This window comes from Anopheles darlingi, chromosome 3 (assembly GCF_943734745.1).
Source record: "Anopheles darlingi chromosome 3, idAnoDarlMG_H_01, whole genome shotgun sequence".
NCBI classification, from domain to species: domain Eukaryota; kingdom Metazoa; phylum Arthropoda; class Insecta; order Diptera; family Culicidae; genus Anopheles; species Anopheles darlingi.
In genome coordinates, this window is record NC_064875.1 from 59,247,700 (window position 1) to 59,263,688 (window position 15,989).

The window sequence follows — 15,989 nt, forward strand, 5'->3', positions numbered from 1 at the left end:
GGTTATAACGGACAGTCTGGTGCACTGCCCGGAACAGCACACAGAGCATGTCATCGGTCCGGTGTGTTGTGCGATCGATTAAATTCTCCAAATACCCGTACAGGCTAGCTGTGAAACGAGGACACATGCGCACCTACACACACACACACACCTACACGGAATTCTATTGCTTCCGGGGCCGTATTGAAACAAATGGTGTAATTTAAATGCATGCTAAGGCCGCCTCCCGGGCGTGTATGGACCGGGCGGGATGGATTTATGCAGCGTTCATCAAATCGTTACATACCTTTGGCTAGTCCTCGTCTGCTCGACCCTCAAAGTCGTCCTACCTAGACTGTCACCGAGCGGTTACTCGTCGGTGGACCGTCTAAACGGTACCAAGCTTCATTAGGTACAATCCTGGTGCTCCTGGTGTGCTCGGTTCCGTGTGCTCCAGCTGTGCCGGAGTGCAGCGTTAGAACGGTGAATCCGATTTCGTTGTGCGCAAAGCCTGCGAAGGACCAGGACTGTGCCACGACGGCTAACCAGGTCACAAAGCTACGGAAAAACGGTGCACGAACGATGCCACATCGGCAGGTGACACTAACGATGCATTCTGGCCAGGCTTCTGGGCCGGTGAGCGCCGGGGGTGCCAGAAACGTTGTTGTTGTTGTTGTTGCCGCTGGAAGCTAGAGATTGGCTACATTGTGGTGCACTACGTCTGCACGTTCTACCTTTCATCGGGTCTGTATGGCGGCCTCATTATGCATTCACACCGAGCAGGTTTTGCATATTTTTTTTTTCGCTGCTTCCTGCCGCTCTGCCATCCATTGCAGAAAGTAGTTTGTTTCGCTTTGAAATGTAGCGCTGTGTGTGCGTGTGTGTGTGGTTGGTACTTGTATTACTTCATATTTGCCATTGACTGTTGGTGATGAAGGGGAGATGTTGGTGAGCATAAATTGAGCGTTCAAAGAGAAAAAGAACTACCGTTGGGTTGACCATGGAATGACTCACGGTATTTCAAAGGGCTAACGAACAAACCGTCGTCAAAGGCAAGAGCATAGACGAGTGGTAGTAGTGAACAGTGCAAGCAGCATTTCAAGAGTATTGTAGCATGGTTGGTTATGCGGCTTCAAAAGCATTATGCTGCTGAGTGGGCATGTTGCAACATTCAAGATTGTCCTGCACGTGCTAGCTGATGATTGTATTGTTCAATCATCCTGTTGTCGCAATCAAATCATAAACCACCACCGACAGCACTACTACAAACGTCTCATTAAATCATCCTTGTGACCCTCGAGAAAACGCCGGAAGCTATTGGCCACCACTCGGGTTCGAAACATCGGCCGAAATCCGTCGTGAATGACCAGGCCTGCGGGATCTGAGAAATCGCACCGTCATGACGCACGCGGCATCTCACGCGATGGCTGTCGGTGGCAACATGAACCGCAACTAATTTTCCCAATCTCACGTCACTTCTGGGAAGATGCTTTTGAAGGGCGGAGGGTTGACGTAACCGTCGGAGTTTGGAACTTCATTAACCGGACGGCGAGGACGGCCCGACGGTGGTCGACTTAATTAAAGCCCTGACAACCTGGTGTTGATGGCCGCCGGGAGTTTTTGTGGGTTCACTCAAATCACAGTCGGTCATCGATAGTGATTTGTGGCCGGCCGGCCTGTTGGTTACTTTCTCGCTCGCCAGGACGTGTACGTTCAAGATGAAGTGGTCGTACTTCAAGAGAAATTCTTCTTTTGGTGCTGAAGGTAGATGTAGAAAATAGAATATGTGCTTTATGTTCTGCTGATCGATGCCATGGCTATCCTTTTGGTAAAAATGCAAATAACCAATGAAATACAATTATTTACAAGAGTGTCTTTTCCTCATTTCTGTTGCTTTCATTACCAAAATGCTTGAAAAAATTGTAACAACATGTTGTAACGTGTATTGTATTAAGCCAGAAAATAACAAATGTTTGCTGCCATGCTTTGCTCGACCTCCACTTTCAGCTTCATCTGGTATTAAAGCGTTTCGTTGGCCTCAAAGACAGCGTGCCCGTTATGGTCACCTTTTTGAACTTGGAGGTGTTTTTTTTTTTGTGAATTCCCGATTGCGAATGCAAAATGCCAGGCGCCAGCCTATCCGTAGTTAGCATAAATCAATCGTCTTTTCAACGGAAATGGAGTTAGCGCCTATTTGGCCTCGACGGCGAACGTGGGTAGCATCCCCTTCTCTCTTCAAACATTATAAAAAAATATCCAAAACGAACCGATTGTTGACAAGCTTTCGCTGCGTTGGTGTTCGCGCAGCATTGTCGCTGCCGTTCCTCTCCGTTGTTTATGTAAAACGATCGTCGACAGATTGTTTGATGTTGGCTTATTATAGCCCTCATCAGCTATTCATCAGCCGATCTGACGATTGATGGAAGGATGATGGCCGAAAAGTGGGTCGAGATTAATGCCGCAGCAATCAATCCTGTAGCTGTAGCTACTTGGTGGAATGATTTCTATTAAATCCGATAAAACACGCCACTTGTTCGTGCCCAAAGTTTTCCTGGCATCAGCTCTTGAGAGGTCTGACCGTTTGCTTGTGATCGTCTTCATCACACTCATACATACGTAATACGGCGAGGAGTATCATTTTTGCCCAAACAAACATGATTTCCATTTCCACCGGTGGCCAACGACGGCCACAGAAGCCCTTCCAGACATTTCTCTCTCTTTCAAAAGCATAACCTTCCCTCCGGCCATGACATGGGCGCTGGGAAGACTAGCAGAATCTCTTGAAGCGAAGCTTCCTTTGTTCGTCTGTCTATTTGTCTGTGTGTGTGTTTCGGTCCCACTGACCATGATCCTTTTCATCTGGCCCTCCGGGGGCCGGCACTGTCTTGATTAATCAGCATCAACAGACAATTGGGATTGAGGTAAAACGGGCAAAACAGCTGTAAACAACAATTGGGCAACTTGACGTTGCTGGCAGCTAATTGTGGCGTTCTCTCTCTTAGGCCGCTACTGTCTGTGTGTGTGGCCAGGGTTTTGTTTCGAACGTTTGAAACGCCTGTGTAGTCTCCGTCGAAATCTGTTTTTGCAGAGGCACATCGTTGGTGTCCGGAGGATGCTAAGAATGCTTAAGCCTGACCTTAGGCTGGAGGCGATCAGACAGAACACGTGGACAGGTGCTACAAACGCAACACTCACCGCTTACACGTATCCTCCATTATCTGCTCTGAGCAGTAAGCTCGTGTGTGTCACTAGAAGCGAGAAAAGCAAAATGTTAGTATGACAGGTAGGAACAAGTAGGCACTGGAATGCTGCAGGTAGTAGTCCCGTAACATAACCTCGGATATCAAACTCGGAACCACAGCGGTGTGATGTGTGTGTGTGTGTGTGTGCGTCTCTCTCTCTCTCTTTGATCGAAGCAAACCGAGATAGGTGAAAATGATGATGTCGAGCCAAATTGTGGCACCTTCGTTGAACCACACACACACACACACACACACACACACACACACACACACACGAGCGTGTACGTTGGATGCTTTCCATCGGTATCGATCCGGAAGGTGATGCTGCAAAACGGAAAGTAAGGAAAAGCGAGGAAGCTACCACCGCACCACAAACCATGCATGCCGGGGGAGGAACCGTGAAAGCATCCGGGAGTACCTTCAAGCCAGCCTGGCGTATCCTGGCGTGTCCTGGCGCCTGACGCCCTTGGCCACCTCGGCTCAGAAAGGATGATATTCACGTAGTTTATTAAATTTTCTTTATTATTTATGACTTTCCGTTTTCTCGATACACACACACACTCGCACACATTCTCTCTCTCTCCCTCTTCCTCTGTGTATCGTCAGGTCTCTGTTGTTTTGTGCGCGAATCGATTGTAGCATCCTGGCAGCATCCGGCGGTTCCGGGATTTCGTTCCGTTGTTTTACCTTTACCCAGCCCTAGGTTACTGCACCTCATGTTGGGCCTCATTCGCGAGGGCTCAGTCTCGGCCACAACCTCAACTTCAAACCGGCCGTTCGGTACATCAAGAAGTCCCACGAATGTCGGTCCCACAAACTCGGGAACAGAACTTTCCTCGGTGAACTTTCGCGTGCTCCGCGGTGTGCACGGCGTCCCAACTTCTTCTTCTGGGAAGCTCAAGAAGCCGTGTGGTTTCAGCTCGTGGAAGGGGTACCTCCTTCTGCAACCCCCTTGCTTGTCTCTCTGTCTCTCTGTCTCTCTGGAGAGTGAGTGGGTTACCGCGGAAATGGATTTCAAACCACATCATCCGATCGAGCAGAGAGGATGCGATCGTGCACTTCCAGTGCCAGCCAGCAGCAGCTCACTGGCCGGTTTGTTGGATGTTTAAAATGGAAATCCATCCCGGGACCGGGGAACGGTTTTCGGCGTCGTCGTCGTCGTCGCCACTTCAGCTGAGCAGCAGCAGCAGCAGCAGCAGCAATGGCTTTCTGTGGCTCTTCCAAGCTTTCCATTACTTATTCAGTTTCAATTAGAACGATGGATCACCACGAGAGAGGCTAATGCTTTTCGGGGGTTACCCTTCTCCGCGCGTACGGTACCGTCACGACAGCGGTCGCGTAACATTCCGGTCACGGACTGGGCACGGGGCAGGATTTGGCGCGAGGATCGAAATGAGAACCTCCCTCTGCCATCCGTTTTTGGGGTGCTGGAAATGATTTCCTGGAAATCTTATCCACATGAGAAGACAAGCACCGAATCAGGGGACCGGGGACCAGGGGACGGGAATTATAAATTTCTGTTTGCATAAATTTCGTCCCTGAGCGCCGCCGTGGCTGGCTGGCCGTGGACTGTTCCTCGTTTGACCTTTGCACCCCGGTGCCCCGGGACCGTGGAGTCTTTCAGGTGGAAGGGACCATCCTCTTCACACTGGTCAATGGGCACGGGTCCTCGAGAGTCCAGTTCGGAGAGAGAGAGAGAGGGAGAGGGCTATGTGGAAGACGTCGTCATCGTCGTCGGCGCGCCTTCTGTTCGAAAGTTCTTTTCGTTTCCCTTTTTATCGTGGCCGGCATTCTTCGGCAAAGAATGGTTTTCCCTAAGCCCCATTTCCCTTTTCTCTTCTTTCTTATGGTTGGTCAGCGGAACTTTGGAGGTTAGAAGAGGCAGGTTTGGGATTCGGTGCGATCAAGTGTGTAACTGTCTCGACCGGCCGAGGCCCCCCAAATGGATCGGCATCGCAAATCGTTACGGTTGGCCATTCCGGTGGAAAATGAACTTGCCACGGGCACGTCGCTGTGGAGTAGCTTCTCTGTTGCACGTGTATGAATGCGCGTGTGTGTGTGTGTATCCCTGTCAGGGTCTAGTGACGACGTTACTATATACTACGGATGAGCTGCTCACCGACGTCAAGTCTCCCTTTTTCAAGCTTCATTACTGTTTCGCCAAAGGGACCCGGGGGGAACTGGTACGCTCCAGAAAATCATCCGCTTTTCATCCGACAAGACAATCGTTGTCAACGCTGGGAGCTGCATTGACATTGGTTAAGTATGAAGTAACACAAATCTTAATGGAAGAGGCTTTGGCTTAGCTTCGCAAGCAAATTGCAAAACCATTCGAGCTCGAATACCTTAGCTCCTTGGTTGGTGGCTTGCGCTGATGATAAATGACTTGCTTTCCGTCCGGACTAAAATCGCCAGCAAAGCGATTCGTCGTCGTTGTCGTCGTTCCGTCGAACAGATCCTTTCGATGGAAGCGTCGAAACAAGCGTCATCGTTGTGGCTCGATGCGGCTTATGACTCAAACTCCTGTATCGGTCTCGGTATAATCTCTCTCTCTGCCACTGGCTGTGCGATACAAGGATCGTCATCCAACCCGTTAATACACTGCAGGCCCGATCGTATCATCAGTTGAAGTAGGAAGGGACAAATCCATAAATCATGCAACGCTACCTCCACCAAACACCTCCATCAAGTAGCAAAAGTTTCGGTCATGTATCGGTGGCCAAGTCGATTCAATTCGAGCCGGACCCCAGGAGTTTAGAGAGAGAGAGAGAGAGACCGTCGAGTGCCGATTATGCGACAAAATTGCTGGCGCGGAAGTTGCTTGACAGCGTCTCGCGTGCCACGGCGAAGAGTAATTAATGCCCCCGAAGGTTTGGACCGAAGGACTCTATCGGTGGTGAATTTGGTGACCGCTTCCGCTGGTGCTCCCGTGGTGCTCCCTAGTGAAAGTGACTTCCGGGCTGAAAGTTGCCACATTCTTGGGTTGCGGTTTGGCTGGTGCCGGTGGCGATGTAACGCCCTTTATGAGTAGCTAATTGATGAGTGACACTTGCCAATCCGGCGGAGTTATCCGTTTAAACGAAGCTAATTTATGAGGAGGACCCGGGGCCCGATAATTAACCCTTCCGCTGGGGGCTACGCATAATTTTAAGGATCACTCTCTCGCTCGCTGTTTGATCTAATTTTCGCTAATGGGCAGGTATTTGTGTCTTCTAGTGCTGCGTGTTATGCAAAGCAAATTTAGCGCTTAGCCTGACAAATATTTGCCTTCGGTATGGCCAATTTCATGATGGCCGTTTCCGTTTATAAATCAATCATCAATCACAGCATCGACAGCATGATAAATGCTGATGTGGCTGCCAGGAGCGAGAAGACCGTCGGAACGGACCGCCGCAGGACGTCGGAGATGAATCAAATGATATGGACTGTCTGCCTGTCATGGGAGTTGCGTTTTATTTATTTAAATGATGATTGCAGCAGGAAAAGAAGAACGCAGGAAAAAGCAACAATAATTGCTGATTGGTTGGCAGTATTGCATATTGGTTGAAAGTTTTATTAATTACGGGAAGAGGGGTTGCGATACATTTGAACTACATTCATTTATTAAATGCATCGATAGCATCCCGAGCTTCTGATTGTGTTTTGATTAATTAATTGACGGTAAAGCAGGTGGTACGTGAGGTGCAATATGGAAAACCATTTTTTGTGATATTACTCCAGTAGTCAATGTTCAAAAAAGTACGATCTGTTTTCCGTGGCGCGCGATTCAATCAACAGATTGGAGCAATAGCATTGCAATTGGTTTTCCAAACCGTTGAAACGAATGTTCATTCAAAAACTGTTTCCATCTAACCGTATCAATGGTCTCGTATACATGAAAAACTGAAAGTAACCAACAGGAGCATCGGAAAAGCGACGGTAAAACCACCGAATGCTCACACAGCTAAAACCAAATTCGCCCACAATTCACAATTGTTCACGGATGTTGTGTGGAGTTTGAAATGAATTTCGAAACCGTGCACAACATTCAGCTAATGCATCACCATGTTGTGTGTGTGTGTGCGTGTGCCAGTGCCGTGGCTTTATTGGTAGCACCATAAATGGGTTTCGGCACCATCTATAGGGTCTACCGGATGAAGAAAAGTTTTTAATGAATTCCGCCGACTTTATCGCCGCTCGCCACCACGTAGCCACCAGAAAATGCAAATCAACCAAACGACTGAAGCCACCGGTAGCCAAATGGCCGGGTGCAAAGGGAGCAAAGGGACATCCTTTTGCTGGATTTTCGGTTTTTTTTTTTTATATGTTGGTTTTGGTGAACAGAAACAATGAAAAAGGCAAAGCAGGAAACCAACGCCGGGTCGGCCACAGGCAGACAGACAGACATTTCACAGTTTTGGTCGGGCTAAAGGAAACAAAAGCATTCAGCGAGAAATGATCATCACCAGCGGGAGCAGCAGCTCAAGCACCAGCAGCAAGCAGTTCATGCATATTTTGATATTAATTTAGTACCAGTGCTCTGGGGCTGCTTTTGATTTAGTAACTCGCTTGGGCGAATCGCTCAGTTTTATGTTATGGGGTGGGCTGTTTTCTTTTGCCGTTGGACTGAGCGACCGGTCTGATGATTTTGGTCGCTTCTGCTTTAATAAGCATTTTGGTGGAAGCTTGACGAGCAAAGCTTTAGGAAAATTAATTTATTGCTCCTTTTCTCTCTTTCTCTCTAATTGCAGGACCCCGCTGAGGCGTGCGAGCGAGGCGAGGAACATGACTGTGCCCGGGAATGGTGGAGAAAATGAATAAACTCAAACGGCAATAGAGGATGAGGAGAGAAAACAAATTGGATCAAATTGAACGTGAAACATTGTAACGTGGCATGTCGGCAACACTGACAGCCTTGCACATTGGTTGCTGCGACTACATCAAGCAGCTCTGCAAGGCTTCACTCTCCAGGATGTGTTCTAATTCAATGACGTTTGTTTCGTGATAGAGAAGGGCTTTGCTAGAGAAGTGGTGGATCACAATCGAAATCTAGTTTTCTCTGAATAGAGTAGGCATTGTTTCAAAACTACGCTCCCTATAGAAGCAACTTTTGCCCTCCAAGTACCACAGTTTGTGTTTGAAGAACATCAACATCGGACTTTCCTCTACACTCCAGTTTGGGCTCTAGCGAAGTTCGTAAAAGGAACGCCGTAAAGTCTCGAGTATTGTGTGCTCGAGGATAATTTGAAAAACCAAAAAGTTAAGCGAGAACGAAGACTCTTCGCCAAGAATAAACGGTATTCTCGGTGTGCTAAGCAACCGGCGGCGCAAGTTCTGATGCTGTGTCAGAGCTTCCAGAATCCGAAAGTCCCATCGTCCCTGGCTATTTGACATCGGCAAGCGTGCCAGGATCCTTAAACTGTTTTTGATGTTTGAATGCGCTGGGACACAAGAAGCACACGCTTTTGGGTTCACTCGCTCGCTGGCTGCCTTTGGTTTTTAGAAGCTCCAGTATAGCTGAAGCACCCCGCAGAACGGAGCAACCTGCGCTACGCAGCGGGTTGCGACCCCCCATGTTTGACAGATTTGTTTCATGTTTTCTGGAACAACACTTGCACCACCATCACCACCGCCTGTGGTGAGCGTTTGTTGGGACACTTTTGCTTTTCCATTTTCCAGCGAAAACAGCACCCGGCAAATGGGATGCTTTGACGGTACATATGAATCCGATTTACTCCTAACAACACCACCGCTTCCTTCCCGGTTCCTTGCAGTGGGAAGACAAATTGCAGAACGATATTTGAAGTGACACACTCGGCCCAGTGTCCGTCTCCCTCCATACCCTTCCTCATCCAGTTCGGGGGGAGCCATGTGAATTAGTGCGCGCGTAAACGTGTGTGTGTGTGTGAGTGTGTCGGTTGTTTGGTGGCGGCCCTACGATCTTGCAGCGGTGATTCCGAGAATCAAAAGTGCGTCGTTTGGTGAGCATTCGCGGTGTGTACTAAGGTGAATGTAGGCGAATATTGTGCGAAACATTCAGCGAATAGCGTAGACGAACGAGAGAAGCAGCAGCAGCAGCAGCAGCACTAGTAGCAGCATTCATCATGGCGATGGAATGGATAACGGCGATAGATAAGCGGTAAGTGCTGGTGTGATTGATTAGTTTTCGGGAGAATGACAGACAGTGGCTCTGCGGGAGGTGGAAGAAGGTTTGTGGCAAGGTGTCAAGTGGATCATAGGGCGCCTTTCGCTGATAGAGAGGACATTTTGAATTCTCAGCACGAGAATTCGCCTGAAGGTTATGATCTGAGGTACTCTCAGCAACAGATGAGAGCGATAAAAAAGAGGTTTTGGGTTTCGTTTCGTGGAAATCTGTTTTTCGTTGTTTTGTCGCACGATGAACAACCGAAGGCACTTTAAACTGCTCGTAACACGTTCGTTATCTGTTTTATGATCTATTTTCGGAGTTAGATTGATTTTTCCGATTTTCCATACTTCAAGCCTTTTTAGGATTATTAAATATATTCATAGTTTTGGGAAAACCGCTTTCACGTTTTGCAATTTGCGTTGAGTGATGGCCATGAATCAGCATTTTCCACAATCTACTATTCAATTTCAATGGATTAAGATTCGGGTTTGATCTGTTTGATTTTCGCGAAACACCAAAAGAGCCTTATGATGACCTTAAGATGTCCTCATTTCTCGTCGATTTAAGCTATTCTCTACCATCTGAATGCCGAATTGTCGAATACCTACTCTATCATCAACAATGTGTATGTGTGTTTAGCATCAAAAGCAGTCGTTGTTGTCAAGCAATTTCAATCAAATCGTCTAATCTCCGCTGAGATTCGCACGACGTTTGAACGAAATGCCGATCCATATGCTCCCGGTGTCTTCATCGTCTTCGTCATCATCATCATCGTCTACTACAGAGATGGATTTTAATCCCCAGTGCGTGAGATGTGCTTTCGCGCCCAACAAGCGCCTTTCAAGCGCCATTCAAGCGCCAACTCCAATCCCTCAATAATATTTGGTTTTTGGGCGGTCTTCGCGGCCGAGAGAGAGAGGTGCACTTTCGCGGGGATCTCCAAAAGCTGCTGCTGATTGGTTTCTTCAAAACTGTCGTCACAATCACACCACCATCCCCTTAACAAACCCCCTTCGTGTACGCCAATTGTTGTATGAGAAACCCTCGCGAGCACCCTCACGCGGTGGTGGTAGTGGTGGTGGTGGTTGGAAAGTTTCTTTTCCATCAAAAATTACCGGCGAAGGGGGTGGAAGGGGCGAAGGAAAGGAGCGGAACGTGAGTCCCTTTGCACGGCACGGCACAGCAGATAAAGTAATGTTTCGATCCACAGCTGAATCAATATTGACTGCGGGGAAAGTTAATCGAAAATTTTCTGCTCTTCGTGGCTTCCCCTGTACCTCTATCTCCGTCTTGTTTCTTCTTTTTTCCCATTGCCTCCGTTTTGCTTGAGGTGTCCCGTGCGAAACGCCTCTGTCAATCCGGGAAATTCGACATTGTTCGGCATCTCGGCGCGAAACCACCCCGTGAATCGAGTGAAAGGAAAATCGATTTTAAATCCTCGCGTGAAGCATTCCACCATCACCACCACGGCCGCCAGAAGTGAGTTGCGTCGATCCGCGTCGGGGGATTGGGGTGCGTGAAGCAATCGCCAGCATGCAGCGCAGCGCGCATTGAGACGCGCACTGTCCGGATTGCCCGATCTGATTGTTTACCGAGAGCATTTTCCACTCTGTTTGCATGTTCCAGGGACGGCGACACATTTGTTGGCTAAGTCAACCGTTTTTACATGTTGCCGCCAAACGCCAATGTTGACGCTTTGCTTAATTCCCTCGCAGTAAATCCTCTTAATACCGCATCGGCACACCCGACCGCGGGCTAGGGTTTGGCTTATCGGAGTGGACTTTCCAACGATGGTGGTGATGACGTGGATGATGGAGAGTAAAAAAAAGACGTTCCAAACATAGTTTTTTTTTGCACAGCCAGAGATTAATGAGAGATTCGTTCTTCACGGAAACCATTCGACGACTTCTATCCGGAATCTGTTTCATCTTTTCACTCCGCGGTCGCAGTCGGTCGATACACGCCGTACGACCGTCCGTAAGCCATTCGGTAACTCTCGTTCGACTCCGTTGTTTCGCGCGGAAAATTCCCATTCCAGCCGTGGGCCACTTATTCTGTGTGCTGTTTCTCCTGACTGCAACACTTGACACTGAAGCGCTTGAGGAGGTTCCGGCATCTAATAAAGCCCTGGCCAAAGCAAAGAGGGGAAAACTCGGCTTATTACTTATTCATCTGGATGAAAAATTTCAATAAAACGCGTCGTCCGTTCTTTTCGTTCGTGCTTCGTTCCCAACTCTCAAGCTGCTCAAGGGTCTCTCTAAGGGTTCTGGACCTCGAAAGGCACCGGAATGGTCGGACGGTCGGAACGGATGACTCTTGGCTTGACTTGGGGTTTTTGGTTAATGCTTAATGATGCACGATCGTGCCAGATGGAAGGCACACGAAGCAATGCGCTCTGCGAAAGTTACTCGACGGAATGGCCACAGATGGAATCTAGAATGCTAGAGGTCTGGGTGCGCTGGGTGTCACCATAGGTCAGCAGCGGCTTTGATCTTCGGGAAAAGTGCTTTCAAGAGGGCTAAAACTAATCATGCAAGTGGATCCCCGCTTCGTAAATGGAAACTGGAACTCGGCAGTGCTCACTATCTCGGTTGCTTGCGCTGTACGAAGTACCTTGAAGTACATCAAATTTGATTTTAATTTTCCTCCATTTTCCCCGAAAAAGCTTTGAAGCCGAAGCCGACGAACGAACTTCAGTGGCTGGCTTGCTGCCGTCTGCTCGAGGCTACCACTTTTCGGGCGTGCTGTTGCTTCTAGTAGACAGTCATTCCCATTCGTTTGTCCCTGCGCCAGTTGCGCCGGATGCGACAGTTCATGCGGAATTCACACGACATCGTTTTCTCATTTGCTCGCGTCGCCAGCGGTACCGTTGTCACCGCATCGCACACGGAGATAACAACGTAACCAAAATACTAACTTCACAACCGCACAACGGTGTGCGTGTGTGTGTTGTCTCGAGGGGATGGTGCCCAAAATGGGAGTCTCTCGACAATCATCCTCTTGTCGGGGGCGAAGAGAGAAAGATCCTTTAAAAAGGCACCGTCTGGTACTGAGTACTCGAACCATTCTCCGGGAGAATGGTTGCTCTGGGTTGGGGGAGGAAGGAGGAACGTTGGGACGTTGGGACGATTACTTCACCTGGTGTCGATGAGGATAGAACAGCCGGTTTCCACTCTTGACACGTCGTTTTGTAGCTGGGGTGCTGGCGGCTGGCAAAAGGCCTCTTATGTGGGAGCTTCCGGAGCCGATCAATGGCGGTGAGGAATCCGATTGTAGTATTCTGCGTGTCTGTCTGGCAGTGTGACTACCGGACGACATTGGTAGCGGATGGCTTGGAAGTGGCGTACGCCTTTGTCCCTCCAGGTAACTGGGCTGGAAGGAATGGCGTATGGAAATGTAATGTTTTCTTTTCTTTTCTTCTTGAAGCATTGATCGATTGGAATGCTCCCAAGCAGTGTCACTCAGACGTACTTAAAGTGGTCTTTTTCAGTTGGGAAATGTTTTTGTTGTGTTTCAAAAAAGTATTTGTTATCTGGGTTACTTCTCGATATTATTTGATTTATTCGGCTTTGGGTCAACATTGATGGGATTCTTTCAAGAACGATAGGTATTGCCACCGGATTGGAAATACTTTTATAATGATATGCTTGACTTTAGACTATTTTCAAGATAGTTTGGGAATTTTTATTTAAAAAAAAAATAGAACAGCTATCTTATGATGACATGCGATAACAAAAGCTTTTATTCTATTCTATGACCTGTTATTCTAGTCTATGATAGTCATTGACGTGGCAGGAAACTATTCATTACTCAACTTTTAAAGAGCTTATTGATTCTTTTCTTGTTTGTTACAAATCATCCTAATCGATATTGATTGATAGCTGGAAAATCGCTTTTCTGGATCAGAAATCGATTCGCTCCCGACGTTTACGCTTCATGCGAATGCGAAAAAGATGCGCAACGAAAGTGTCTGTTTAATGAAAAGACAATAAGCTAGTAACGCCATGTCATGTTAATCTGAAAGAATGGAATCACTGGAAGCGATAATTTCGCAAAAAATATGTTTATACCACTGGATAAACCAAGCACTGTGTCACTTCCCCCTTTGCTGCACACCGTGCAACCGTAACGGGGGTTTAATAAGCGAAACATTTGCAAATAATGGAACGAAAAATGGACAGAAGCCATTGCAAACACAAGAGTTGGGGGGTCCTTTGTAAATGGATGCTCTCCGGACCAACATTGGCCAACATTGGTTGCATCGCTTCGCACCGGTTGGTAGGCAACAGGGACCAACAATCGACAAACACACACACGGACCAATTACTGGTTGCTTCATCACTTCCCCCGGGGTGGGGTGGCTAACGGTGGCCCAATGGAAGAAAGGACATGGCACACTGGCAATCAACAGGCACGTTTTTGGTTTGGACCGCCGGTGGGGGTCGTCGATGCGGACATAACAAAAAAAAAATATGCCTCCCAACGACCGAACGAAACGAAACGACGCCACCAGCAACGGATGAACAGCAAAAACATGCTGCCTTGCTGGCAAGCTGGCAAGCTGGCTGGTTGGCTGGCTGGCCGGTACTGGTGGCGATGATGCTGGCGAAAGTGGAATAAAATGTTTCCCTAGATAGTAGTGCAGCTGTAGCGGACGGGAGGAGGAGAAGGAAGCCAAAAAAATATCGAAAATTCCGCTCGTTTCGCTCGAAACGGAGATAAGGAAAGGAGGACGATGAGAAAGAGAGACACAGAGAGAGAGAGAGAGGGACACGACATACATACAACATAGCGCAACAGGGCGCCTCCATTTAGGGCGCCTCCACCGAGGACCAACGAGCGAAGTCAGCATTATCGTCACCATCATCATCGCCATCGCCGTTTATGATACCGACGGCCGTGGCCGGTCTGTCTGTGTGCGCATCGCACACACCACATTGTGCGAAGGCAAATGTAGTGTGTCCGGATAATAAAAGGGAGTAAAATGCCGGAGTTCTTGGGAGGCAACGAGGGCAACAGCCAGAACAGAACAGCCAGAGCTAACGGAACCGAGGAGGCGCAACATGTAGTTGCCATTCGTCATACTCCGAATCGTGGTCCGTGACAGAACCGAGGAGAATGGTTTGTTGGCGAAAGAATGATGGTGGAAGAGCATGTGAGCTCGGATTTCCGCGTGACTCCCGAGATGATCGATCCGCGCAGTTCATAAATAGTGTGCCTCTCAGTCAACCCAAGCATTTCGCCGAATACCATGGACGGTCATAAATCTACCCTAGTGGTGGTAGTGGCGAGACGGCTAGGCAGTAGTTAGTATGTCGAAGGCCGGCCCCTTTGATCATTTGCTCGTCAGTGTCCTGGTGGTGCCGGGGAGGAACATCCATTAAAAGGATTAACTGTTGTTGCAGCGTCGCGCGGGGGGTGGGGGAGAATCATATATAACCGGCTGGATGTTTAATTAAATCAGCGAAATGGAAGCCATTTCGACGCTCGGTTGGGTTTTTGGTGGAGGGATTTATTTGCATTCGATTCGATAGAGGGTTCGTGCGTGAATTGGAACTTGTTGAATGATTTTGTTTGCCCTGCGAGTGTAAATGAGAGTGTATGGAAAGAGGGATAATATGTTTTTTTTGTTGAATTATTTCGAAATCCTTCATCGTTCACAAACATTTTTAATTGATTGTTCGTTCTTTTTGGCCCTCCTGTATGCGAGGTTTGGATTGTTTTTCGCTTTCTTTAGAGTCTTTTAATATTTGGCGAAGTGCTACTTTGCAAATAAGAGTCTGTTTAACAGTATTGGGATATGATTCTGATGGTCTGGTCTGAAAAGTGCTATTCCATGAGGTCTGAAAAGTGCTATTCCAACAATAAAAAGTCCTACAGAATCTTTTTTCAATATCAACATAAACTGCAAACTGGTCGGTAATATTTTTTTACCATTGTATTCCAACATTATATTGTTATATTTACTCTAGCTCTATCTTGATCTGCATTAAAAGATGTCGTTTACTGCTGTTAGTTCCGAAACGTATAGTTTGAGATTTTAAAATATACTGCATTTTATACCCAGGGATTGAAACCGTTTTTTGCAGAACGATAGAGAAATGGTTCTTACATGGCCTCTTGTAAGATGAATTTGTCTGTTAAATGTTTATTGTAATTTTAAATGTTACATACAAATGATTTATATCAAAAACAATAATTCACCAATATTTACGCTTGGTACATTTAACTCACTTTCATATTTGCAAACCCCTTTGAAGATTATGTTCTTCATCATGTTAAGGATTAAAAGTAGTAAGAAGGAACTTCTTACTCGGTACCCTTAGTACCGCAGGGAACAGAAGATGATGTGTTTGATCCATTACGTGGGTGGCTTAAGAGATAAGTGCGCGGCCACAAATAAATGCCCACCATTACGAACTCACCCGATTCAACGATAGTTGACTATACTTCATCATATCTCGTGCTCTGTGCTCTGTCCGTCCAAAGTCTAAGGCCCTTAGCTGGAACGGATTCGAAAGGAGCATCCATTGCGGAACCGGAGTCTCGAGAGACCGAACGGGACAGTGCAGCACTGTTGTTGTGGTCGGGACGGAGAGTCGGCATTCAATTTCTTTGCGGTGTTCCGGTTACGTCGAGAT

At 47.7% G+C, this 15,989-nt stretch overlaps 1 protein-coding gene across 2 annotated transcripts in view; it reads left to right on the top strand.

The window, feature by feature from the left end:
* LOC125954709 (rap guanine nucleotide exchange factor 4) overlaps window positions 1-15,989 on the top strand; it is a 109,355-nt gene that overhangs the window by 9,103 nt on the left and 84,263 nt on the right. For both annotated transcript variants that reach the window (XM_049685214.1, XM_049685215.1), the window contains exon 2: window positions 8,975-9,339. In XM_049685214.1, coding sequence (XP_049541171.1) covers window positions 9,305-9,339 — 35 coding nt within the window. In that variant the 5' untranslated portion in view covers window positions 8,975-9,304. The remainder of the gene's footprint in view (window positions 1-8,974; window positions 9,340-15,989) is intronic.